Source organism: Leguminivora glycinivorella, chromosome 2, assembly GCF_023078275.1.
Source record: "Leguminivora glycinivorella isolate SPB_JAAS2020 chromosome 2, LegGlyc_1.1, whole genome shotgun sequence".
NCBI lineage: Eukaryota > Metazoa > Arthropoda > Insecta > Lepidoptera > Tortricidae > Leguminivora > Leguminivora glycinivorella.
The window spans coordinates 23785254-23812251 of record NC_062972.1 but is presented as its reverse complement, the minus strand read 5'-3'; the positions used below and the strand labels follow the sequence as shown (position 1 = coordinate 23812251).

Sequence of the window (26998 nt, the reverse complement as noted above, 5' to 3'; positions counted from 1 at the left end):
GAATCCCCGATGCGGCGTGGAGCGTGGAGAGGCGGTGGTGTTGCCAACAGTAAATAGCGACTAACTACATATTTCGGAAGTGATAGTTTTATAAAACCAGAAATTAAAGTTGTTAATTTAAATTCGTTTAATAGCTAACAGAAATATAAATTTTTGAGATTTCGTACTTTAGAAAAAAAAACACTCCAAAAAAAACTGTTTTTTTTTTCAAGCTAGAAAAATACCGGATTTTTGCAACCCTGGTGTACTTAGGTAGTATAAAGTATATATTAGAATCAATAGGTACTTCTGTATAAATTATTTCTGTACGAAAAGAAATATAGGTAAAGAATAGTCTCAGATCATATGTAATTCGACGGCCAAGGCGGAGCCGAGGTCATCAAACATGTGATCTGAGGCTTTCACACATTACCTCCACAGGCCTGGTACTTCAGCACTCGTAACTGTTGGCAGCGCCGAGTCACTTCCACAATATTCTCATCAGTTGCATAGGTGTCTATCTCAAGCTCTTTCAAGCAGCTTAGTTGGCATACCGACTCAAAGAAATTGTCGAGGTACCTCCCGAATTCCCATGTAGACAAATATTCTAACTTTTTTGTCTTGTCTAGCACTAACACTATGTCACCAAACGGTTCATCTTTTTCATCGAAATCACCTTCTATATTAACAGCGTTAATACCTTCAAGCACCAGCTTTGTCAATTCACTAAAGTGCTCTTTGGCCAAAGCCAAAAGCTGACATGCCAAAGCTTTGCAATATTTAAAAACAAGGGCTTTAAAATTTGCTGATTGAATGTTTGTGAAACATTGCCCAGTAACTTGAACATTGAAGCAGATTAACAATTCCTCCAAGACAGGACTAGCTATGTATTGGCTGAGTGACTTGTCTGTCATCTGTAACAAATTGAATGTGGATCAAGTATCACAAATATTTATTTATACATTTACATTTTATTACAACAAAGAAAGTAAAAAAATATTGTTATTTATTAAATATTATTATTGTGTTAGCGTGTTCCACCATAGACCACATCATCACTTACCATCAGGTGTGATCGTGGTCAAACGTCTACCTATCCATACTAAAAAAAAAATATATATATATATATATATATATATATATATATATATATATTATTGTCTATTTTGCATTACTTACTGGGATACAATCTATAAAACGCAGCTTACGCAGGTGTCGGAAGTTTTCATACTGATTGTTCAATAACATTTCTTCAGGTAAATTGAGAAACTGCAATCATAGAAGTTTTATTTAAAATTCAAGCTCATTTATTTTATTTCCAGCAAAACAAGTGCAGAATATACATAGTTCACATTATATACTAAATACTTTACCATAACACCTTCTAAATTAGGGCAGTTTTCTCCAATGACTTTTAAACTTTTTTCAGAGCAAGAGCCAGCCACTACTGATGTTCCCAATTTCAATGTCCAACTCTCAAATGAGGCCATATATTTTTCTCTTAGAATGACACAATGAGTATTCTGAACTACCCCTGTAACCTCTTCATCATCCTGGAATCTGTAATCTACTTTTACACAAATACGAGTATCTGTAAGGGAGAATAATTTAAAGTTTATGTTCTGATAGGTAATTTGAAATGCTATTTGAATAATATTTTCAATATCCACATAACTATGTTATATATATAATAATATTAATTTTAAATGGATATAAAATTCATCAATATTTTAATAGACATATTCCTTACGAGACAAATAGGCGAGTATCATCTTTTGCCATTGGCGGCAGGTCCGCTCTGTTCGAATAACATCCTGCAAAGGCACATAACCTAGTACAAGATTCCAACAATCCTCGTTTAAATAGTCCAATACTGTTTTAGTACATGACATTTTCTCTAGCGCGTTCCGTTTACAATAGTTTAGTCTGCACTGCAATAAAAGCCACACAATAAAATGCAGCTATATACACAAACTTTCTTTCACTAACATCCACAATGTAATATTTTACTATTTTTTACGCCATCAGCACGGTGATTAACACTAACACATTATATTTTAATGTATTCCTACATGTAATTTACTATTAGCATTATTTATTTTATCCTTCAGTATTACGGTATTGTCTTAATTTTCTCGACTACAATAGTTTGAATTGAATAGTTATTATCAGAGTGCTCCCAATCCCAGGCCGATTTGGCGGTTCTGTTTGATTTTTGACAAATAAAATGAGATTGCCAGTATAAAAATATATTGACATATGATATGACCTTTGTAAGAGGGTACATACACGGGCGACAAAGTCGCTCGATGACTTTGGCTTCCCACAGACAGTCTTAAAAATTCATAATCTTAAAAAAAAAATTGGTTGTCTGTAAAGTCGGTTTACGGACGGTAGTTTAACGTGATAACGTCAAACATTACAGTAGTATAGACAGGGGCGGTCAGAGTATAGCAAAATATGTGGTAATATAATTATGTACATGTTAAATTGACATAAATAAAAGCAAACACACTTAAAAGTTAAACTATGGTTATTACATTAATCACCTAAGGAGTGTAGAGTCTATGAACCTTAAGAGTTTTCTGTAAAACACACCAACACTATCAGCAAATATGTGTCAATATCGTCTGTCTCCAACATGATGCGGTTAAGAGCAGCTCGGGCTCGAGCGGTGCGCCGGCCGCCGCGAACAGGCGCCGCCGCCGCCGCGCCGGCACCGCGCCCGGCATGCCAACCACCACATTCGCTCTTGGCACTTGCAGCCCCATTCTCTCAAGCACGGATGCGTCATCTACTCTATGGTGAAACAGTTGGCGGTAATGCATAATATGCAGCAGTTTCCGTCTGGTTTCTAGAGTTTGAAGACCAACCATTCCTGTTACGAATAGAGATGGATACATATATGGGTAATATCCGTACAGTCGTTTGTAAATGTGCCTACAGAACTTCCTCTGCACTCTTTCTAGCATAGTGTTTTGTTCTTATTAGAAAGAATGCATTAAAATAAGCATCTTTTATAAATTAAAGTTTTTTTAAAACCTACTAATTTAGGAGTTAGAGTGGTGCAAAGTTGCAAAATTTTCCCGTAGCATTACTAAGGCGCCAGAGACAGAAAGCGATATCGACGGAGCCCCGCTTATTACAGAAACTGCACAGAATAGGAGCCTTCGGCCGTTTGAAGATACCTAACGAACCTAACTTATACCTATATAAAAGTCGTCATTTTGTATCCTAGACCGTTTGCGAGACACGCGTTAATTTTATTAAAGTGCTAGTGCCATTTACTAATCTTAGAGCCCTAATATTCGCAGCTGTGGTGCTTTACTCAGGCCACACGCTACAACCATACCGACTTTTGTGTCAAAATGACAGTCAGCAATGTCAGATTCTACATTGGTCATTAATTTTGGAATCAGCACCCCCTAAAACCTATTTTACGACACCCATGATGACTTTTGTGTCAAAGTGACAGTCAGCAATGTCAGATTCCACATTGTTCATTAATTTTGGAATCAGCACCCTCTAAAACCCATTTTACGACACCCGTGACGACTTTTGTGTCAAAGTGACAGTCAGCAATGTCAGATTCCAAATTGGTTATTAATTTTGGAATCAGCACCCCTAAAACCTATTTTACGACACCCATGACGACTTTTGTGTCAAAGTGACAGTCAGCAATGTCAGATTCCACATTGTTCATTAATTTTGGAATCAGCACTCCCTAAAACCTATTTTACGACACCCATGACGACTTTTGTGTCAAAGTGACAGTCAGCAATGTCAGATTCCACATTGGTCATTAATTTTGTAATCAGCACCCCCTAAAACCTATTTTACGACACCCATGACGACTTTTGTGTCAAAGTGACAGTCAGCAATGTCAGATTCCACATTGTTCATTAATTTTGGAATCAGCACTCCCTAAAACCTATTTTACGACACCCATGACGACTTTTGTGTCAAAGTGACAGTCAGCAATGTCAGATTCCAAATTGGTCATTAATTTTGGAATCAGCACCCCCTAAAACCTATTTTACGACACTCATGACGACTTTTGTGTCAAAGTGACAGTCAGCAATGTCAGATTCCACATTGTTCATTAATTTTGGAATCAGCACTCCCTAAAACCTATTTTACGACACCCATGACGACTTTTGTGTCAAAGTGACAGTCAGCAATGTCAGATACCACATTGGTCATTCATTTTGGAATCAGCACCCCCTAAAACCTATTTTACGACACCCATGACGACTTTTGTGTCAAAGTGACAGTCAGCAATGTCGGATTCCAAATTGGTCATTAATTTTGGAATCAGCACCCCCTAAAACCTATTTTACGACACCCATGATGACTTTTGTGTCAAAGTGACAGTCAGCAATCTGAGGTACTACCACAGAATTATAATTAAACCAGAATGAGTTGTTAGCCCAAAAAGTGTGTCCACATGAGAGGTTAAAGTTGGGGCTGGTGTCCCTCTCGCACTTATTACCACTATCAAAATCATTTGAATGACGTCATCACTGTCATCATTTGGGGATACCAGTCAATATTCAAAGTTACTACCAAATCTACTAATACCCAATTAAAGGTTTTTAATAATTGCGCAATTTTTTGGTTTTATGGCTTCATAATAATGACTTACCAATCATGAGAGGTTAAAGTTGGGGCTGGTGTCCCTCTCGCACTTATTACCACTATCAAAATCATTTGAATGACGTCATCACTGTCATCATTTGGGGATACCAGTCAATATTCAAAGTTACTACCAAATCTACTAATACCCAATTAAAGGTTTTTAATAATTGCGCAATTTTTTGGTTTTATGGCTTCATAATAATGACTTACCAATTCGTTACAAGGTATTAATACCCTTGCCTCAATATAATACGAAAATAATTTAAGAAGTTTATAAACTTAGTTATCATACAGGTAAAAATACTACTACTATAGTAATTTTTTAACACTGGTCACACATGCGAGAGGGACACCAGCCCCAACTTTGACCCTCTCATGTGGACACACTTGTGCTAGTCTGTCAAGAACGCCTTTATGCGCAGGTGATAAGGTTCAATTTAGTATGGCAAAAAAAGTGTGAGCTCAGTCCCTATTGTAGGTCGATGGGTACTACATATTTGTAATCTGAAAGTAATCAAGTCAATAATTTCAGTTATTTTGAATCGACTATGATTCCGAATTATTGGTAATAGTAATTATTGTATAGATGATAAGTGATTCCTTTATATGTAATGGTAATTTTCCGTTTCACTTGATTACATTACAAGTAATCTGACACCCAGTAGTGGATTACAAAGTAAAATCAAGTAATCGTGTAATCCGGAATCGATTACGATTTGCCCATCTCTGCGGCGCTGCTGCAAGTTTTGAGACAGAAGTATATGCTAGAAAGAGATGCAGATATTTGCCACTCACTCTTACCTATAGTTGCGTCTCAAAACTTGCAGCAATAACTTGCTGGTCTAAACTCAGCTTAACGAGAACAACACACGGGCGCGCCATCTGTCCCAGCTGTGGTGCTTTACTTAGGCCACACGCTATAACCATACCGAGCGCATCGATCCGCATCGATCAGCCGCTTAGTTCCAACGCGCGCCAATAGATGGCACAAAAACTATATTGCGAAACGGGACAATGACGTCATCTTTTTCGTGCATGCTGCCCGTAGTAACGAGTTATTAGACGTTATCACGTCAAAAACTTGTATGCAATCTGACAGTTCAAACTGACACTGACAAGACACTGACAGATTTGAACTGTCAGATTGCATACAAGTTTTTTTTAAGATTATGAATTTTTAAGACTGTCTGTGGGAAGCCAAAGCCAAAGGCAAAGGCTTCCCACAGACAGTCTTAAAAATTCATAATCTTAAAAAAAACTTGTATGCAATCTGACAGTTCAAATCTGTCAGTGTCTTGTCAGTGTCAGTTTGAACTGTCAGATTGCTGGCTCCCACAGACAGTCTTAAAAAATTCATAATCTTAAAAAAATTTGTATGCAATTGACAGTTCAGAACTCTGTCAGTGTCTTGTCAGTGTCAGTTTGAACTGTCAGATTGCATACAAGTTTTTTTTAAGATTATGAATTTTTAAGACTGTCTGTGGGGAGCCTTTTTCGTCACACGCATCTAGTCTATGGGCTAGTAATGCTAGAGTCTGTTCGGAAATTGAAGATTTGTGGAATGTATTGGAGTCTATAGGCTCCCCACAGACAGTAAAAATGCATAATCTTAAAAAAACTTGTATGCAATCTGACAGTTCAGATCTGTCAGTGTCTTGTCAGTGTCAGTTTGAACTGTCAGATTGCATACAAGTTTTTTTTAAGATTATGAATTTTTAAGACTGTCTGTGGGGAGTCATACACCAGCAAGTGAACCCACTTTCGCCGAGCGACTTTGTCGCCCGTGTGTGCACCCGCTAATATATCAATGGTGAAATGAAATTCACAGACGCAACGGATTTCCTATAAGGGATTTCCTGACGAAATTATTAAGCTTAGGCCCAATTATTACTTGATCATTATATTTAGTGATAAAAGTTTGGATATTTTTTTGATCATAATTCATTGGATTTAATCCAGTGAACGCTTCCATTTGAGTGACAGTGACAACACAGTGACAATGACACTGACAGAACAGAATAGCGATGCCAATGCCACTTGCGGTGCTGCTTGCTGCTTGATTGGGTGTTGTAGTGCATTTATTTTCAAGGTATTCTCGTGGATATTAAATATTATAAATACTACACACGTTTCAATTCCATTTTAACTATCGCACATATCTGACTGACTTTTACTACAATGGCTCAACGGGAAAAGCGTGCCAATGCCGGAAATCGAATGGCAAAATTACTTGACGAAGAAGAGGAAGATGATTTCTATAAAACAACTTATGGAGGGTTTCAAGAAACGGAAGAAGATAAAGATTATGTGTAAGTAGTGCCTACACACAAAAATATCCACACAAAATATTTTGATAGGTTTCCCTTATCAACTGAACTCATGTCTAGTAGTTATTGTATTCATAGTCATCCTAAGCAATCATGGTTTTGCTTCAATTTGAAAGGAAATTAAAACCTTACTTATTAGATAAACGTTTAGCATTAGAAAACTACTATTTAATCCTGAGTAGCCTTGTAATTGAAAAAATACACATAAGTTACAGTAATGATTCTTTTGGTTCCATTAGTAATAGTTTTTGTAAAGGTATTTTAATTTAAGTTGTATTGCTTATTTTAGTGAAGAAAAGGAAGCAGACGACATTGTAGATTCCGATTTTGATATTGATGAAAATGATGACCCAGTTTCTGATCAAGAAATTGAGGAAAAAAGGAAACGTGCTGTTGGCACCAAGGCATATAAGGTATATAATAATTATAAACTGAATTAGATACCATACACTAAAGAAAAAGCGATCAAGCCCACTGGTGGCGAAGCCGGGAAAATATTTCATAAAATAATTTGATTTGTTCCCTACATTGGTATATAATGTTAAAATTTTTTAACTGTCTTAATTTATTTCCCAAATTCAACAAAAAGTATTTAGTTTATCAGTCTGTCAATAAGATGTATTTAAAGATTAAAAAAAATAAATTACAACTAGGGAATAAATCAAATTATTTTATTAAATATTTTTTGATTTGTTCTTTTTTTTCAAGTAGTCACACTACTATATATAAATATATATTTATTATGTTTTAGGTACTTAAAGTTATCATTATCAATATTCAATCCTTTGTATAAATAATCATTTTAATAAAAATAATTTATTAATATTAAATATATAAATTTACAGAAAAATATTAACTACACATTAAATTAAACATAAACACACAGTATACACATATCAGCCTTAACTTATATATACACGAAAGAAAAAACGACAAGGCCCACTGGTGGCCGAGCCGGGAATCGAACCCGGGTCTTCAGCTTACGCAGCTAAAGTCTTTACTACTAGACCACAATGTGTACGTGGGCGAGTGGTCTATTGGTAAGGACGTTAGCCGCATAAGCTGAAGACCCGGGTTCGATTCCCGGAAATCAATTATTTATTTATTATTGTACACATTTCACTTAGTGCAATTTATGATCCAGGATCCCAAGAAAAAGAAAGCAGCTGCACCCAGAAAAGAAGTAGTAAAGAGAGTGAAAGAAGATAAACCGGAGAAATCTAAATCTGACAAGAAAGATGGAGACTCTGAATACTTGTTAAATGACTCAATAGGTTTGTTGAATTTAATTCTAAAAGTGACATACCTACATTTGAAAACACCTAGAGTACATGTATATTTTTTAAAATATTCACATTAAAATTGGTTGTTTTACAGGACGAAAATCTATAAGAAAAAGTACAGCAGTAAAATCTTTGGAAACACAGCAGAGGATAAAAATAAGATCTGAATTGAAGAAGAAGAAACCAAAAAAAGTAGAAGAAAAAATGCCATCACAAGAGGAATTATTAGAAGAAGCACTCATAACTGAACAGGAAAACTTGAAGAGCTTGGGTATGGTTGTTTTTAACCCCGACGCAATAACGATGGGGTGTTATAAGTTTGACGTGTCTGTCTGTTTCTCTGTGTGTGTGTGTCTGTCTGTGGCATCGTAGCTTTAGAATGGATGAACCGATTTAGCTTTAGTTTTTTAGGGTTCCGTAGTCAACTAGGAACCCTTATAGTTTCGCCATGTCTGTCTGTCCGTCCGTCCGTCCGTCCGTCCGTCCGTCCGTCCGTCCGTCCGTCCGTCCGTCCGTCCGTCCGTCCGTCCGTCCGCGGATAATCTCAGTAACCGTTAGCACTAGAAAGCTGAAATTTGGTACCAATATGTATATCAATCACGCCGACAAAGTGCAAAAATAAAAAAATGGAAAAAATGTTTTATTAGGGTACCCCCACTACATGTATAAAAGTGGGGGCTGATATTTTTTTTCATTCCAACCCCAACGTGTGATATATTGTTGGATAGGCATTTAAAAATGAATAAGGGTTTACTCAGATCGTTTTTTGATAATATTAATATTTTCGGAAATAATCACTCCTAAAGGAAAAAAGTGCGTCCCCCCCCTCTAACTTTTGAACCATATGTTTAAAAAATATGAAAAAAATCACAAAAGTAGAACTTTATAAAGACTTTCTAGGAAAATTGTTTTGAACATGATAGGTTCAGTAGTTTTTGAGAAGAATAAGGAAAACTACGGAACCCTACACAGCGTAGCCCGACACGCTTTTGGCCGTTTTTTTTTGTCTGAAAGCTGAGTTAGTCGGGAGTGTTCTTAGCCATGTTTCATGAAAATCGGTCCACTATGTCGCGGTCGGGGGTTTTTTCAAAATTTTAATTATCCTCGTATTTTAACCCCCGACGCAAAAACGACGGGGTGTTAAAAGTTTGACGTGTCTGTCTGTGTGTGTGTCTGTCTGTCTGTTTGTCTGTCTGTCTGTGTGTGTGTGTCTGTCTGTGGCATCGTAGCTCCCGAACGGATGAACCGATTTCCATTTAGTTTTTTTTTGTTTGAAAGCTGAGTTAGTCGAGAGTGAGATCTATACAATACTTCGATAATCTTGAAAGAGTTTGAATTTAGTTCTGCCAGTTTTGAATTCCTTCCTAAAAAGTGGATCAGTTCTTAAATTAGTTTTTACTTATGCTATAGGCTATAGTCTATCCTTCCAACCTAATGGGGAATTATGTTCCTGATTGTGGGCTGTGTGATGTGTATGTTCTGAATCTAAATTCATTTAAGTTTGATTTTCGTTTAAAGACATTATAATATAATACAATACTCTTTATTGCACACCTCACATAGTTTACAAGTAATACACAAGAAACAAAACAAATTAAACAGAGGTAACAACAGGCGGTCTTATCGTTTAAGAGCGATCTCTTCCAGACAACCTTTGGGTACTGGAGTTAATATAATCAGAATATATGGTAGGTGGCTCTAAGAAACATGAGAAGTAGAATTTAAATACAACCAAACAACACAAAACACTCATTCAAATAGACATACATAAATAAGTATAACCATAAACATACATAAACATACACACATAAATACATATATAAAAAGGTCAAGGGTCAAGGTAATCTGTTACAAAATTATTTATTTCTATTACAGAACGGTTTGAGCAGATTGAACTTGAAAGGAAAAAAGTAAGACCAACTAAAAAGGCTATTGTAGGTCCAGTAATCAGGTAATTATATATTTTTATTTTATTTATTTTATTTTATTTTATTTTGTAAGGTACAACAATAACATGACATAAGCAGTATACATTTTAGTAGTATAAAGGAATTGATAACTATTAACTAATACCTATATCACAATAACAATTGTTCACAACATTTTATTTTAAATAATTTAAATCCAAACTATCTAAGTAAGATATAAAGGTAGAGTTAAGAGTTAGAATTGCCGCGCTGTCCGATCTAATATCTGATCATACATTTGATTTTTAAATACTTTACTTCATCAACAAAAATATGACTGAGTAAGTGATGTACATGAGGCATTGTAAATCTTTCACAGCATCCTCCATAACGAGATTGATCCAAATACAAATTGTTTATTTGTAAGTAAACTGCAAAATATAATATGTGAGCACAAATAGTTACAATGCATATTTAGTTCTCAGCCTTTTATTTTTCAGATATCATTCGTTTGCCGTGCCAATCGAATCAGAAGAGCCTGACAACTTAGTTACAGATATCACTTTGAGTGATATCATTAAAAGTGAAGAAGGTAACTAACTATTTTTTTACTATTTTATGTCTTAGTCTGTGGCACCACTAGGGTTTATAAACCTTACGTATTATAATACCTATGTGTAATTTTCAACCAAAAGTGTAGGTACTTATTTTTGGTTGTCAATAAAACGTTTATTCCAAAAGCGCTAGTGGCCTAGTGGTAAAAGCGTGCGACTTTCAATCCGGAGATCGAGGGTTCGAACCCCGGCTCCTAACAATGTGTTTTTCGAAACTTATGTGCGAAATGTTATTTGATATCTCCCAGTCGCTTTTCGGTGAAGGACATCGTGAGGAAACCGAACTATTCTCAATAAGGCCCTACCTTTTGGGTTGGAAGGTCGGATGACAGTCCCTTTCGTAAAACTAGTGCCTAACTTGCGATAATTTGATAAAGCAAGGAGGATGATATTTCATATAAATTTAAATCGAAATCAACCGACATCCGACAATGCGGTACCTTTTGGTTGAAAACGTCACCTATATCGGCTATAACAATGAAAATAATAAAGGGTTCAGGGTGGCTAGCCGAATGGCACAATCGCTCACGAAACGCTCACGAAACGAAGCGCTAGTAGATATCTCGCTTGCGATTCTCTATCGCGCTTGCGTATTGGCGCGACAGAGCCAGCGGCGTATCGCTTTCGTTTGGCGTCGGAGAAATGCCATTCGGCTACGGGGCCTGGTGTGACATTATCTATCTTATACTATTAAACGAGCAATTCTTGTATATTTATTTATTTATTTATTTATATATTTATTTATATATACCGACGATCTCGGAAATCTAACGATTTCGCCGGGGTGAAAAATCGATCTAGCGTAGCCTTAGATCCCGGAAAACGCGAATTTTCGAGTTTTCATGAGTTTTTCTTTCGCATTTGTAAACGTAAAATATGGTCCTTACGGGGCCTCCGCTTAGCTGTGACATCTAATCTATAATAGTTCAGAAATTAAGTTTTTGTTTTTTGTCTTTTTTTTTGTTTTTGTATTTATAAAGTTTCTAATTTCTGTCTGTAATATTTTACTGTCTTACTAGAAATAAAAGGCCTTTTTATTTATTATTTATAATGAAAATAACCTACCTACTTACTGTTTTCAGGTTTAATAACACCCTGCGACATAGACATGGAAGAGGTACCAGTTGTGGACACGCCCAAGCCGGAGGAGGCTAAGCCTGAGATGAACCCCGACACAGACAGCATGCCAAGCCTGAATCCCACCAAGATCGAGATAGACGTCATTGGACCCGATGACGAGTTCAAAATCGACGATGTTGTGTAAGTACTACCAAACAACCTATTAGTGCGAGAGGCAAATTAGCGAGAACTAGTGTGTAGGTATTAGTGTGTCGTGTGGTTTCGGCATCAGAAAAGCCATTCCATCTCGTCCCGTGGGTGTCGCATATGCAACTAAGGGAAAATCAAAATTAATGGCGGCCGATATACACATGAGCATTGAGCAAGTCTCGCCTGTATCATCAGTTCAGTTAAGTAAACAAATATTATGTAAATGAAAGTAAATCAAGAATTACCCAGGACATTCATATATACATAGAAAACATCCATGACTGAACAAATATGACCGGGTCGAACCCCCGCGGTAAGTAGGTCAAGCCACCACAATAAAAAACAACCTTTTGGTAAACATACGAGGTGCGGTCCAAAAGTTTGCCTAACAAAGAAAGGGTACATATCTTTACAAGACAACAAAGATATCTCTTAATATACAAATACATTTTTATCCTCAAAATAAACACGGGTCAGAAAACATCCATGACTCTAAAGGAAAAAATAATCTGGGGTCACGTTTCGAATATAAGGTAGGTCGATTTTTTTTGAAGACACATTTTGTCAAATAAATGCAGCGTGAACGGGGAAATTGTTTACCTGCTAAGGATTCTGCATAACTATCCGGGACCGCGGTCTACCCTTCTTTTATTTAAATCGTTAGAAGCTAGAATAGTAGCAGGGTCACTACGCGCTGACGGTCATTTGTATCGTCACGCCGCCACCACAATGCAAAAACAACCTTTTCAAGTTTAAACACGGTTTTTCACATAACGTATTGTCTATGGACCTCTGTCAAAAAAGTGGAAAAATACGGTGCGTGAAAGTATTTAGACTATGGACCTCTGTCGGGAAAATACGGTGCGTGAAAGTATTTAGACCGCAAAGTATTTAGATGCATTTTTTGGTGTAAATAGCCTTGCTCTTCTTTGCAATTGCTTTAGGGCCCATTTAGACGGTACGAGAATCTCGCATACAAGTTTTATTACATTGCGGTATTTGATGGTTGTGCAAAATTGTACGTAACCTCAACAGCCCGCAAGGTAACTAAAATCGCATGCGAGTTCGCACGCCGTTTAAATCAGGCCTTAGTTTTATAATTTTCCCAGCACTGGAAGCTAAATTTGCTGTGAACAGTACAAAGGGAGGAAGTGTCGTTATAAACGTCATATTTCTCTTACATCAATTTGATGTCAATAAAGACTTACCTCACTCTGTCGTTTCACAATTCCTTATAGGGATAAGTATATCTCTTCATGTAAGCTTTTTGTACATATTAAAGAGATTTAGTACCTACTACTAATACTATTAATTTTCAACATTACAGTACAGAAGTGAAGCCGAAGAAAGCCAAGGCTTACGTCAAACCAAAACTGGCCTACGAACGGACACTTCTCATCTTCGACAACGATCTAAAAGACAAGGCGTTCAAGAAATGCTATCGACTGAACAAGCCCAGGAGAAGACAAGATATGCTGTGTGCTGTCACGAAGTATGTATCTATTTTTCTTTTACATCTTCTTCCTCGTTCCCTCAATGCTGAGGATCGCGACCACAAGTAGCGTGTCTCCATTGAACGCGGTCATAAGCCATGTGGACTGCACGGTATAGGCTGCTGCCAGTCGACTTCTTCATACAGTCAGACCATCTCTTACGAGCCCCACCCCAAGCGCGTTTACCATTCATTCGCCCCAAAATGATACACTTCTCCATATTATGCATTGGAGATCTCATAATGTGACCGAAAAATCTAAGAGTTCGCTCCTGGCATATTGTGGTGATATTAAGTTTCTTTTATATAAGGTACAGCGAGGAAATTACGACTGGGGGCCATTTTCAACTACTCTATCCCCAGTCGTAATACACCTTTTATTTTTTGTTACTGGCCTTGCGAGCTGGAAACGTTGCGAACCTTTAAGTTGAAGGATCCTCAAAAGCTGAATAGTATTTTTGTAAGCTCCTTGAAGTTCAAGGCTGCACTCCAAGACTTTCTCAAAGACTACAGTATCATCTGGTACTCAATAATCTTTAGTACAAGCTTTGCTTAGTTTAGTGTTCAGGCTCTATTTTTTATATTAAAGGAAAACACTTCCGGCGGGCCTTGAAAATGCGGGTGCATTTTCTGCAATCCGTGCATAGCTCTTAACCAATTGAGCCACGGTAGCTACGCCGGACCTCGCAAAACTTTCCATTCCTTTCCTTATGTACACATGGCTTTGGGGTTCTTTCAATAATAAACTAACCACAAAATTTAAATTTTGGTAAAGACAAAAAAACTATATCTAAATCGGTTCATCCGTTCGGGAGCTACGATGCCACACACAGACAGACAGACGGACAAAAAGACAGACACGTTAAACTTATAACACCCCGTCGTTTTTGCGTCGGGGGTTAAAAATCAGGAGAATTAAGAGCAAGAAATAAGAATTAATTTATAACAAGCTTCTGCTTGTTATAATAGTTATTTGTTATACAAGGGGGCAAAGTTGTATTTTAACGCCGAGTGTGGAATTGAAAAACGAGCAAGTGAAAGGATGCTATAGTTGAACCACGAGCGAAGCGAGTGGTTCGAGAATAGAATCCTGAACTTGCGAGTTTTTTAACACACGAGAAGTAAAATACATTTGCACCCGAGTGTAACACAAAACTTTTCCCCTCACTATAGCGAGCAAACTACAACGCAAAAAAATGCGTTTACCACTGCTTCCAGTAGTTCCACAGGTGGTAAATCATCTTTATTACTAGATTCACCTACTTTTATCAATTTTAAAGTAATTAATTTGACTTTATTCAAGGTCAAATTACTTTACCCACTAGTGGATAAAAGCGCGTTTGCGCGCGCGCGTGGAAAAAGCGTTTTTACCCGCTGGTATTAAAGGACAAAACACGTGTTTTCGAGCTAGTGAGGGGAAAATTAATATAAGTCTATTTTCTCTATACAATTATTTAATTCTCCAGGAAACCAGCTCGCTACATAGACCCGATCACAAAGCTGCCTTACAGAAGCGTAGACGCGTTCCGGATTATTCGCGAGGCTTACTACCAACAGCTGGAGGCCAGAGGGGACCGGAACGACCCCAAGCTGCAAGCCTGGCTCAAGTGGCGGCGGGCAGATTCGGCCTCCACTTATGTGCAGATACATATCAAGTAATATTTAAATATTTAATTTATTTTTTTGGTACTGGTAAATTACTGAATTATAAATTATGATTTTAAATATACGTTAATTTAATTCTAATGTGAAATACTTAAACAAATGATATGTTAGGCCGATAGTCCACTATCATATGTTTATCAAAGAAATATGATCATACAGACCCTCCCTTTTTCTCCAACGTGAAGAAAAAGGATGGCATGTTGCCTATGATCATATTTCTATGATAAACATGATAGTGGAATCTCAAGAATCGGCCAAAGTGAGATCTCAACCTAATAACAATGTAAATACGTAATTATGGAATAAAATACGTTTTAGTATTGCACTTTTTCATTTTGATTATTTTATTTGTAATTAATCCCCTGTGAACAATAAAGGTAGTAAAATACAGTATTAATTAACTTAAATTTATTGTCAAGGTAATAAATAACTACAATATAATCTTATTGCTAATAATAATAAAGATTCAATGTCTGTACAGTTGTACAATAAATTTTCTTACATTCTATATATTATAGAGACCGGTATTTTTGTAACACCTAAATTATTGATTCTAAGAGTATCGTAAACACTATAAGGTACTAGTAAATACTGTACTGTTATATATAATAAACATAGAGGAATGAGTAAGGGAAGAGTTGTAACCATACATCAGTAAATGCGAGTTATTTGTATAGGCATAGTTAAGTGACATCTAGCGACAATCACGCGTCAATTAGCATAAATTATCAGTACTGCTACTTTTCTATAGACGTCGCGACGAACGAAGAGTCTAATGAAATCAGTATTCTGTTTTCAATTCCTTCTGCTTGTAATATAAGTTGTAAACTGTTCTAATATTATTTTTTTGGCAGACGAGACACTGCTGCCACCTAGTATCGAGTAGTGGTACTGATAATTCACGCTATTTGACGCGTGATTGTCGCTAGATGTCACTTAACTATGCCTATACAAATAACCCGCATTTACTGATGTATGGAGTTACATTACAACTCTTCCCGTACTTATTCCTCTATGATAATAACTTAGCTTTCTACTGCATTCAAGTATTTAATTTTTAATTACAATTCGACGGTGAAAGTAGGGTTTAGTCTCAAGTCTGGCACACTGTTTCTTCTCGGCTTCTTATTGAGTAGCTCCTTCATAGATATAAGGCCAGAGGCTTTAGCGTCAGACCGCGAATGATATTTCGAAGGATCCGTCGTAGGTAGGTAAGGGTATTCCGTGAGATAAGTCTGCGCGTTTTTAATTTGGTTTTCTTTTGCAAACTGGTTCAACTGCGATATAGCCATTTCATAAGAGCTCAGTTTATTGATGGACACATTCTCCATAGAACGAAAGGTCTCTAAAACTGCCTTTTTGTGTGGGATTCCCCTTAAGCTACCTTGACGACTTAGCTTACCTTCCATCACGTCATTAAATAAGTCTTCTACATTGAATTTCTCCGATATCTTAACCAGTTTGCTGTTACCCGATGCATTGTCTTGGACATGCATCTCTTCCCAAGCCTTAGATATTTCTGAAGAAGGCATTGAATGGGATTTTATGTTTTTCTTGACTCTTTTTTGCGGCCTCTCATGGTCTGGAGACTCGTCTGAAGTGCTGTATAACATCAACTCGCATTCATTTAGCTTTGAAGGTTTTTAGGCTCTCTAAGCTCTTCCAAAGATTTGAAATAATTCTTGGCCATTTTGAAACGAGATTTGTAATCTTTCAGTTCAGGTACTATCTCTCTATCAGGTGTTGGTTCTGGAGTAATTTCTGGATTGCTTTCAACTATTTCTACTTCCATATCAGAATTGCTTTGGCTGCATTTATCAGACATGGATATAATCTCTATATCTATGGATTCCATACTTGTTGCACTTTCTAGGCTTTTATTTGCACTTTCTTTTTCATGGTTTTTAACCCAAGTTGATCGTTTATGGCTGAGTCGAGGTTCTATTGGTTTAAATTCGCTTTGAGATAAAGTGGAGTTAGGTGTAGAATATAAGTTTGACGGTGAAGAAGAAATTCCGGACGAAGATGAGTTCAACGGGGAACATGAAGTAGACGTTGAATTCGATGATGTGCAGACAGGTTTTGTGGCACCTGGAAATAAAATAATAAGCTGTTGGTAGTAGGTGAGGATCAAGTTCATGTTATTGAGACATAATCATTGCAGAGAAATCATCGATTTTGCACAACTAAGCGTACAACTAAGCTAACCTAACCTAACTTGTTTAGCACCTTTATTCAAAAAAATATAATATTACGTAAATCAAACATGCCCTAAAAATAATGGATATGTGCTCAGAATCATTCATCATAGTTAATGTCGTCAAGGAAGGTTCACATTAATCTATAATCTATATATTGTTGTTTACCTGAAAGTTGTCTGACTACTTGCAATGGTTTCGCTTCGGTGTTCTTCGTCGAAGGTCTTCGTAAAAGTTTTGGTTCTTTAACTGCTTTGGAGGCCGATTCAAAAATCGATATAACATTTTTTATATTTATTTTCGGCAATTCTTCACAAGATTTATGTTTGTCCAAATCATCCTGTGGTACTTTCACAGCCGTTTTGCTAAATATATCCATTTCGGACTTGCTGATTTTAGTTTTGTTTAGGTTTGAAGAAGTATTATTAATTCTTGGAATTTTACTGTCCGTGGACATAATGGTATTTTTGATATATTTTCCGTGAACACTTTCTGTGCCATGCTTTTGATTAAATGTTTCATCAAATGTTTTGTGATAGATTTTGTGTGTCATTCTTGCTCTCTTGTCTTTTAATGAGGATGTCTCCTCTGGTTTATTAATATTGCTTAGTGTTTCACAACTTGCGTTTATGCCATTGTTATTTCGTTTTAGATATTCGCATTCATAACGCTTATTTTCTACATCAACTGATAACACCTCATCTGCAGACGCTATACTTTTCTCACTATCTTTGCGATGATAAATGTTATGCATTGATCTACTCTTTCTGTATTTCCAGGATTCAACTGGCTCCTTCTGGGATATATTGTGGAATAAAGATATTCGACTAGAAACTAACCCACTCTCATATTTCGCACCGCAGGCATCTTCCGATGATTGATCTGCGACGCCTGGTTTTCCAAAAAAAGAGTCAATTTTGTTCAGAATCTGTTTCCTTGACGTACCAAAAAACCTTTTTGGACTTGTTTCAAAAGCTTTAAACACTTCTTCAGGAAGATCTTGTCTAGTAGGTGAAGACTGGGTTTTAATTGCACTATGTTCTGAATCGTTGTTCTTGCTAGAACATGGTTGCAGTTGTATAGGGGAATCAATACTTTTTGGCGACCTGCTTCGTGAACGAATCGAGTCTGTTTCTTCTCTTTCGACCTCTAGTTTATCGTCCCAATATTTCTTCCACTTCTCTACAAGCTTTACATCGGTTTGAGTTTCTTCTTCTATTGAAGCTTGTGGAGTTGGATACTTTTGTCTTATAATTTCAGTCACGTTTTGGGTCATGGCGTTACCATCACTTAGTATTTGTTTAGCTATGTCTCTTCCTCTTTTTTTGGTTAAAGAGTCGTTTTGTCTGAGATGTTTAGTAGAAAGCCGTCTCTTTTTCTGATTTGCCTTTATTTCATCTGATTTAGCCTCAATTTCTCGTATTCTATTGTCCCAATATTTTTTTCGTTCGAGAACAATGTTATTTTTATTCTCGCTACCAAATTTAATTTCACCCTTTTCTTCTTCAGATTCAATAATCTTATTTTGAAGGGTCTGACTTGCTGAAACAGATTCAGTGACATTTGACTGAACCTCAGAAATCTCGCCTTCTATTTGAGTTGCACGTCTTTTCACATCTGAGAGTCTTTCAGACGCGGAATCGACATAAATATCATTTTTTTCGACCGTGTAATGTATCTCATTGATATCTTTCACATTTTCGTTATGAACTGTTGTTATAGAATCTGAACTTGGGAAGTATTTATGATACATGTCGTTTAGTTCAGCAAACGCCACTGTAACTGTTTCTAGACCACCCTGTTTAGTTATTGAATCATTTCTTGATATTTCTTTCATAGCTGACGAGATGCTTCGGTCATTTTCTTCGATGATTGGTGTGAACGTCATTCGTTTCGTTTCTGATTTAGCTGGTCTATGTTCTTCAATCCTAGAACTATCATCAACATTTAAGTCACTACAAGTAAGCCACAATTCTCTTTCAGCGGGACCCATTTTGATAATTTCTTCAGATTTAAGACCACTGTGTTCAGTACGATCTTTTCTGTATTTCGATATATCACACAATAGACTGCTTTCGTTGTTGTTTGTGTCAGGGGAACTGTTACTGTCGTCTATACTTACATATGCTGAATCCCACATATCTCTTTTAGGAGTTAAGCTTTTGGCAATATTGGACGATTCAGTGTTTGGTTCTGGTGTATATTCTCCGGTGGTTATGTTAATAATTTCTACATTTTCTGTAGCATCGGAGTCGAGACTATGAAAAGTTAACGATTCTGGGGAACGCTGACCAGATTTATTAGTGTGGGTAGAGGTCGAAAAAACTTCATTCACACATTCTTGAACTTCTTGTCTTTCAGAAGCGATTTGAGCTAATATCGGTTCTGGAGTCGGTACTCTTAAAGTGGGAGGTAAAGATACAGGGGCACCAATAATGAAGTCGGTTACGTTACTAGGTATATCATCTTCCTCATCGATAGAATGATGGTGAATAAAGAAAGGGTTAATAAACTCATTGCCTTGTAGTAATTCGCTAGTCATTGGTCCGCCGTTCACATAAATGGAGTCCTTATGACTTGCAATGTCACCGGTTAAAATTTTTAAAACTGGAGTTTTAGGTCTTTCTATAATATCGGGCTCTATAAACGGATTCGTGTTTAGTGGCGATGGCGTGTCAGAATCGGTTTCTTCTACAAATATGTTTATTGGTGCTGCAGCAGTTACTTCACTTTGAGATCTGTTTGTTTCATATTCTGTATTTATAAAGGCGCCTAAGGCCTTTTCTGTTTCATAACCTTGTTCGTATGTCTTATCGAGGAAAGGATTGCTTGATGATGAAACAACAGATACATTATCATCGTGCGTCTTTCCACTAATTATGAATTCCTGGCCTTCACGATCATTTACAAGTATAGGCATCTCGTTAGGTTCATAACATTGTCTATCCTCTTTAAAAATTACTTGTTCATATAAAGGTTTAGGTTTTTCAGTTCGCAGTGACACAGATATATTTTCTGGTATGATAAATGTGTCACGTTTGTCCGCAACATAATTTTTTGTATTGATCTCATTTAATGTTGAATTAACAATATCTGGAACATCTTGTGGATGACCCTTTTTGATAAATGATTCGCTGCTGCTTTTTATTATTTCTTGTTTTTCTGCCATAATACTATTGAATATCTTACAAATTCTGTTCATTTTTAATATTTTTTGGGCGGTAGTGTTAAATCTGTGGGGCCTTAATGGTTCTTCATGACTTTCCAATAGGCTCCTATCAGACTGAGAGCCCATGCTTTCATCACTGTTTTGATTTTCGTCAGTTGCCATCAAAATTTTGGCTTCATCATCACTTATTTTTTCCAGTGTTCCATTTTCTTTTAGTAGCATTTTCTCAGTGACAAAGTCGACAATACGTAAAACAACTTTTCTATCAGTTTTAACATCAACAATGTCTATTTCTTCTCCATCTTCTAAGCAGAAACTCTCTTTTTGTAGAATATCGATAATATTGTGAGAAGCTGTGACTGTAAACGGTGATCCTACAATATGTTGTCCTCTACTTGTGATAGAGATTTCATGACGACCCTCGTATCTTACAATGTAACCAATCTTAGAATGTTCTGGCTTTGAGTCCACATTAATTTCAATATCATAACGATCTTTGGGAATAAAATAAGTTTTATTCATATCATTTTTTCCATAAGATCGCATGTAGGTAGCTCCGTGTGTAATTGGTAGAGCATTTTCCGTGAAGGCAGGCTTTGCTTGAAGACCCAGTAATTTTTGCCGTATCAACTGTGCTTTTCCGAAGATAGGAGGAATGACTGTCATGCCATACGTGTCTCGTGGACCTTTAATAAGTATTTTGATTTCTCCTGGATCGAGGCATTGTTGAGCAGTTGGATAAATCTTAAAGTTAACTTTGTTTCGAACTTGAGTTGCTACGAGACCAGAGCCTCGAGCGACGTAATCGAGGGTGAATTGCGAGGTTTCAGGAGAAGTTCGTTGCGATGGCGGCTTGGACACGGGAGGCGAAACCTTGGCGAGGGCTTGGCGTACACGATCTAAGTATGTGGCGAGTTTCCATTCTTGATGCTTGCTAAGCGAGTCATTCGATTCCAGCTCCTGGCGGGAGAAGACCTGGAAAATATAAGTTCCAGTATTATTTATAAAGAAATAAACTAAATTAGGTAATCTTTTTGCGCGATGGTACATCAAATTTGTCTACAAAATGACGTGATTGCGTCTGCCACATAATTAGCGGGATGCGAACGATACAGAGACATATTTGTTTTTATATAAGAGTTATCTATCGTCTCAGAAAATATTAACTAAACCCGCTCTTGAAGATACAATAGTAGGCCTTAGCGGCTCGACGCTAAGGTAGTGGTCAGCAATAGTCTACGCGTCCAAGGAGTCCAGGTGTTCCACCCGCATCCAGCTGTTGTAGTAAAGTTACAGTCCTTACCGGCTCAACGCCAAGGTAGTGGTCAGCGATAGTCTGCGCGTGCTTGAGGGAGAGCCTGGTGGGCGGGTGTCCGGCGCACGCGCCCGGGAGCGCTGCGTCCAGCACGCCGCACAGGATCCAGCCGTGCCGCCACACTGTGTCTAGGTGTTCCACCCGCACGGGTCCCGCTTCGGCCAGCCATTGTAGTACGTCTTCCTTCTGCTCTTCGCTGGAGAATACGACTGGAATAGAGAAATAGGTATTTGACATGAGTTTGAGTCACCAACTCACCACAAGTGTTAATATTTCATCAGTCCCACTTATCTTTAAGATTTATCTCATAAGTATCTAGGTGCCATGATAGCTGACTCAATATTTACTAATCATGCGATCATAAAAAAATCTAATATGAAGCTTAAACTACCTTTTTCTTTCCTTCCTCGAATCATGTCAATGCTAGAAGGGTTAGACGAGACTTCGACTGTTACTGTCTTATCATTAATTTACAACTTAAACTATAACGCGCTCAGAAAAAATAAAGATCAGTCAGTTGCAGAGAAGAGTGACCCCTTCTGACTATAATTTTGTATGTAAAGGCGCTAAGCGAATAGAATCCTGACTGTACATACTTGCTCTGAAAGCGTTATCGATGCTCTTCAGCAGTCTGAACAGAAAACTCTCCTGGCCCCAGAAGAGTGTGAGTAGCGTCGCCGGCGCGAGGTACCGCAGGGTCGTGAGGATAGCTTCGAGGGCCGCAGACCACATGCCGCGACTCGCCTCCAGTTCCGGGTACTCCGGGATCGTGAACAATCCTGCAACAATATATGTAGCTTATTGGTAACGTGAATAGAATTAGTTATTTGTTTTACAAGGGGGCAAAGTTGTTGTTTAAACCGCACATTGATACCCGAGCAAGCGAAAGATTCCAATATTGAACCGCGAGCGTAGCAACACACAAATTTTTTTCACCACACCAACACGAACAAAATACTGACTATAAAATAATAATAAACTATAAAATATCAAACTAAATTAAACCTATCAATTTATTCAATATTTATGATTAAAAATCATCATTTATATGTAAATTCTACCAGCCAGCTAAAGATGTCAAGTTAAAATTTGTATGAAATTACTTTGCACTCTTGTGGATAAAATGGAATTTTGCTATGTTTTCGAATAGCAAAGTTAGCTTTTACCAGTGGGTGTGGTGAAAAAAAAAATATTTTCTAGAAGAGAAAGATGCTTATTTCCCTAGTTATTTGTTACATTCTGTCCACTAGGGCGGTGTGTTTCGCCTGTAGGTAAGTCAGCTACTTACGATCTACTTATATTTGGCTAAAATAACGTGGTAACATGACTGGCGCAGTCATTAACGCTAGAGGCGGCCGTTGGAACTAATTTAATAAGATTATAAAAAAACCGACAAAATTTTGTCCAGCTCCGGCTGTGGAATGAGCTGCCGAGGTTTTCCCGAGCGTCTACAGTATGGAGTTCTTCAAAAAAGGACTGTACAGATTTCTAAAGGGTCGGCATTGCCCAAGTAACACTGCTTGTTTACCATCAGGCGGACTGTATACTTTTTTGCTATCATATTATGGTACCTATAGAAAAAATGAGGGCAGCACCAATCGTGCATCCAGCGAATACTCAAACTAGTTCTGATTGCGATATTTTTTTTTCGTGTAGAACGCGGTAAACACACTTCCTTACAAGCTTAGAACCACATTCCTCTCCCTATTTGGGGTTGAATTTCCAATCTTTTCGAGAGCTCTGAGTTACTGCGATTAAAATTTTGTTTCTGAGACTTTATTTACCTTGCATTGCTTGCGTAGCTTTGTAGCCGTTTTCTACTAGGTATTTTTGATTAAATAGGTATACATGGATTTATACAAACCAATGCTTCGCGGATGTTCCTTTTCGAGTACATTTTCTTCATAGGCTTTATTGAGATCTAAAATTGTGTCTGACATTTTCTGGACGAGTCATTAAGGTTCCATATCGAATCTGAGCGGATCGTACAATATGACAAATATACACTGTGGCTTTTGGTCTATAAATTATTAAAAATAGATTTTTAATAATTTAGAGGTTAAATAGGTACGAAAACTATACACAGTGGCTTTCGGACTCTGTTTTATGTTTTAGCTCTGATTGCCAAACTTTTCTTATTATTATGTGAAAACTGAAAACTTAATACAAATATAGCCACTAACCAATCTGTCTTTGATTTATATTATAAAATAATAAGTTTTACCTGATGTGAAAAATTATAACATGCCGTCGTGAATGGTCGCGCGATAGACTGGGTCCCTATCGCACTTAGAAAAGTGCGAGCCTGCTATTTTATCTTATGCGCGGCCTGGGATCTTTACAAAGTTTTTCATGTAGGCATGTTATTTCACAATTTAGTTTCTTTTTGCCGTTCCATACAAACGTATTACTTATGTACATGTTACATGGCGGTAAACAAGTAGGTAAATACCACACAAACATACCTACACAAACTCCACTTTCAAATGAAACCAACAAACTGAGTGACTAGTTGAACATACAATGAGATCATCCAACTGTTACATTTTATTAAACATCTCTACAAATCTTATCAGTAGATGGCATGGGTATCTGATAAAAGATAAACCATGATTCACAGGAAATTAATAAGAGCGCGTTATCACAGTTATTTACAAGCATCTACTGTTAATTGTTAGCACATTCTGTTTATAAACAAACCCAAAATATAACATAGAAATTCACATCAGGCGACCTAGCCCAAATGACAATCGTTAATCGTTGACGCTAGAGCTAGACACCGATTGAAAGGCAGTCTAGCTCTGTCCTAAATAATCGTAGTCTGGATAACGATATTATCGTGTTTGTGCATTTTTGGTTACGTACCCAGACTACCGTTGTTGTAACCAATTCAAAAATTGTTAAAGCGTACGTTCCTAGATTAGTTCGTTTGGTCATGCACTTTTTTATTAAAAATTGTAACAGTGTCGAGGAAAAAAATCGTTTTTTACGTTTTATTATATAACATATCTAATCTGCGCTTTAACATCTTTACATCGGTAAATATACATACATGTGGGTCGACTAGGTCGCCATGTAATCTAATCAAAAAATTTTCGTGACTTTCATCAATTTTGTAGGTAACTGGATACGTAGAATCGTCAAATCAAATCTTCCTTTTGTAATTAGCCTATCAAGGGAATTACTGTGTTCAGTCGCAAACTCAATATGTTTGTTGTTGTGGTGAGGTAATGATGGAAATATGAATATAATATGTATAATGAATATTGTGTTGGCCAAACCCACTTACAGCCTCTAAAATGTGGGTCACGTTAGTATCTTCAGATTGTCATTGTGAGACGAAGATACGAGTATCACAATAACACAAACAATAACGGGCAGTTTGGGATTTTCTCAGTATTCTCGCTTTATTATAATACTTTGTGTGAAATATATCAAGGTCAGGGCGTTATGACATTGCAATGAAGAACGGTGTGAACGCTAAGACGATTTATTTTGTAAGTCTGCTAATTAAGCGGACTGTTCTAATGTATGTACAGTCATACAAACTTGTCTTATGTGGGAATTTAGCTAAGATCGTCATCATTATCCTTGCCTTATCCCATTTACTTGGGGTCGGCACATCTAACACTCTGGCGGTCCATCGTTTTTTCGCGGTCGATGGTCGCGCGACGGCGATTTGAAATCAAAGCATCGTTGAGACGCGACGATCGCGCGCCCGTCGCCCGTCTTTGTTGATGGCCAGAGTCCAGTTTGTTAGCGGTCGGCCACTTCCCCTTGGAAACCCTAACAGCTTCGGTGGTTACACTTTTCGTGATATGGTCATCGTTTCTGCGCTGCACATGTCCAAACATGCTCTCGCGCATTTTGTTTCGAATTTCCGCGACTTTAAAGGTGCGTCTTATGTACCTACTAATATGTGTTTTTAATTTTGTCCAGCCTTGTAACACCCCCCGACCAGCTAATTATTGTTTCAATTTGTTTATTGCACTCAATTGGTCTATTAGGAATTAGCTAAGATATTGTAATGTGAATGAAAAAGTAAAACCATACTATATGTAAGCTTCAATCATAACGATACAAATACTATGGTAGGATCTATATGGTCAGATAATGCAGATGGCTCAATGGAAAATTCTCAATATTCAGGCCCCGTAGCCCGTAGTTACGACGCGTAACGAAAACGAAACGCCTCGAAAGGTATAGTCTGGCTCTGTCGAGCCAATACGCAAGAGCGATAGAGATAGATATCTACGAGCGTTTCGTTTCGTGAGCATTAATTTGTGCATTCGGCTACGCACGCCGGTCTCTTAATTGTAATGAACAGGCTCGGCAATCATCGACTCTTAAACATTGAATAATTTATACGCATTGAAAATTCTGTCGAAATGGGTAGAATATTCCTTGCTCCAGTTGCTCCTGTAAGATATAGAAGCAAGGTTTAGAGTCTTGCCATTATCAATTACCTACCCAGTGTATAATTATTATACATTTTTCATTTGATTGTACCTAAATATCAATCTGATATTAAAATGTAACGTTGTTAAGAGTTTTGAATGATTCACGGTTATTTTCATTAGACTCATATTTATAGACCGTGATTAGGTACCTTTTTGATTTTTGTCGAGATTCCGATATTTCGACGCAGTTGCATGCATCAGTTGCCCGTCTTCTTCAGTTTTCCGTGATAATGATGCATGCAACTGCGTCGATATATCAGGAGCTCGAAAAAAATCAGAAAGGTAATCACGGTCTATATCCCGGTCAATATAAGTGGCTAATGTAACGTTGTTCTCTCTACGTTCGACATTCGTATTATCTACTTATAGTCCTTCTACTCAAATTAGTTTTTTTATCACATTGTTACGTCAATATTACGCCGAAACGTTGCATTTTGGACTCTGCTGGTTTATGAAATTGTGCCTGATTTGTAACAGCATCTGATAGCCTACCTGTTAGATACTTGAAGAGAGATAAACACATCAGGTACTGTCAGAAAATGATAGATTATCTCGAAATGTTGGAAATCACATGTTTTTTTTCTTCTGTTAACAAAATATGTAGATATGTGTCTCGATATTCGCACTGTTATACTTAATATCAAAATTATGTATTGCTTACTCAGGACAGTGGTCAATTACC

At 37.2% G+C, this 26998-nt stretch overlaps 3 protein-coding genes across 8 annotated transcripts in view; 1 reads left to right on the top strand and 2 right to left on the bottom strand.

Moving 5' to 3' along the window:
• Window positions 1–20: 20 nt before the first annotated feature.
• On the bottom strand, window positions 21–2173 carry LOC125241992. Its single transcript, XM_048150698.1, has 4 exons — window positions 1730–2173; window positions 1353–1570; window positions 1159–1248; window positions 21–893 (listed from the first exon to the last, which is right to left on the bottom strand). The coding sequence occupies exons 1-4, from the start codon at window positions 1869–1871 to the stop codon at window positions 402–404; spliced, it is 942 nt and encodes a 313-aa protein (XP_048006655.1). The 5' UTR covers window positions 1872–2173; the 3' UTR covers window positions 21–401.
• Window positions 2174–6664: 4491 nt separating this feature from the next.
• LOC125240769 (vacuolar protein sorting-associated protein 72 homolog) lies at window positions 6665–15209 on the top strand. The gene is made up of 9 exons (XM_048148841.1): window positions 6665–6926; window positions 7234–7357; window positions 8089–8218; window positions 8322–8498; window positions 10103–10178; window positions 10635–10726; window positions 11831–12008; window positions 13345–13509; window positions 14976–15209. The coding sequence occupies exons 1-9, from the start codon at window positions 6796–6798 to the stop codon at window positions 15166–15168; spliced, it is 1266 nt and encodes a 421-aa protein (XP_048004798.1). The 5' UTR covers window positions 6665–6795; the 3' UTR covers window positions 15169–15209.
• Window positions 15210–16525: 1316 nt separating this feature from the next.
• The window catches only part of LOC125237247, a 48537-nt gene continuing 38064 nt past the window's right edge, over window positions 16526–26998 (bottom strand). For 3 of the 6 annotated variants that reach the window (XM_048144266.1, XM_048144273.1, XM_048144274.1), the window contains exons 2-6: window positions 23721–23830; window positions 22453–22635; window positions 21845–22065; window positions 17541–21516; window positions 16526–17265 (exon numbers count right to left, since the gene is read on the bottom strand). In XM_048144266.1, the coding sequence (XP_048000223.1) occupies window positions 16802–17265; window positions 17541–21516; window positions 21845–22065; window positions 22453–22635; window positions 23721–23796 (4920 nt within the window). In that variant the 5' untranslated portion in view covers window positions 23797–23830 and the 3' untranslated portion in view covers window positions 16526–16801. Of the gene's footprint in view, window positions 17266–17540; window positions 21517–21844; window positions 22066–22452; window positions 22636–23720; window positions 23869–24080; window positions 24114–24184; window positions 24477–26998 lie in introns of those variants that run through there. The other 3 variants (XM_048144279.1, XM_048144272.1, XM_048144275.1) reach the window with 3 other exon arrangements.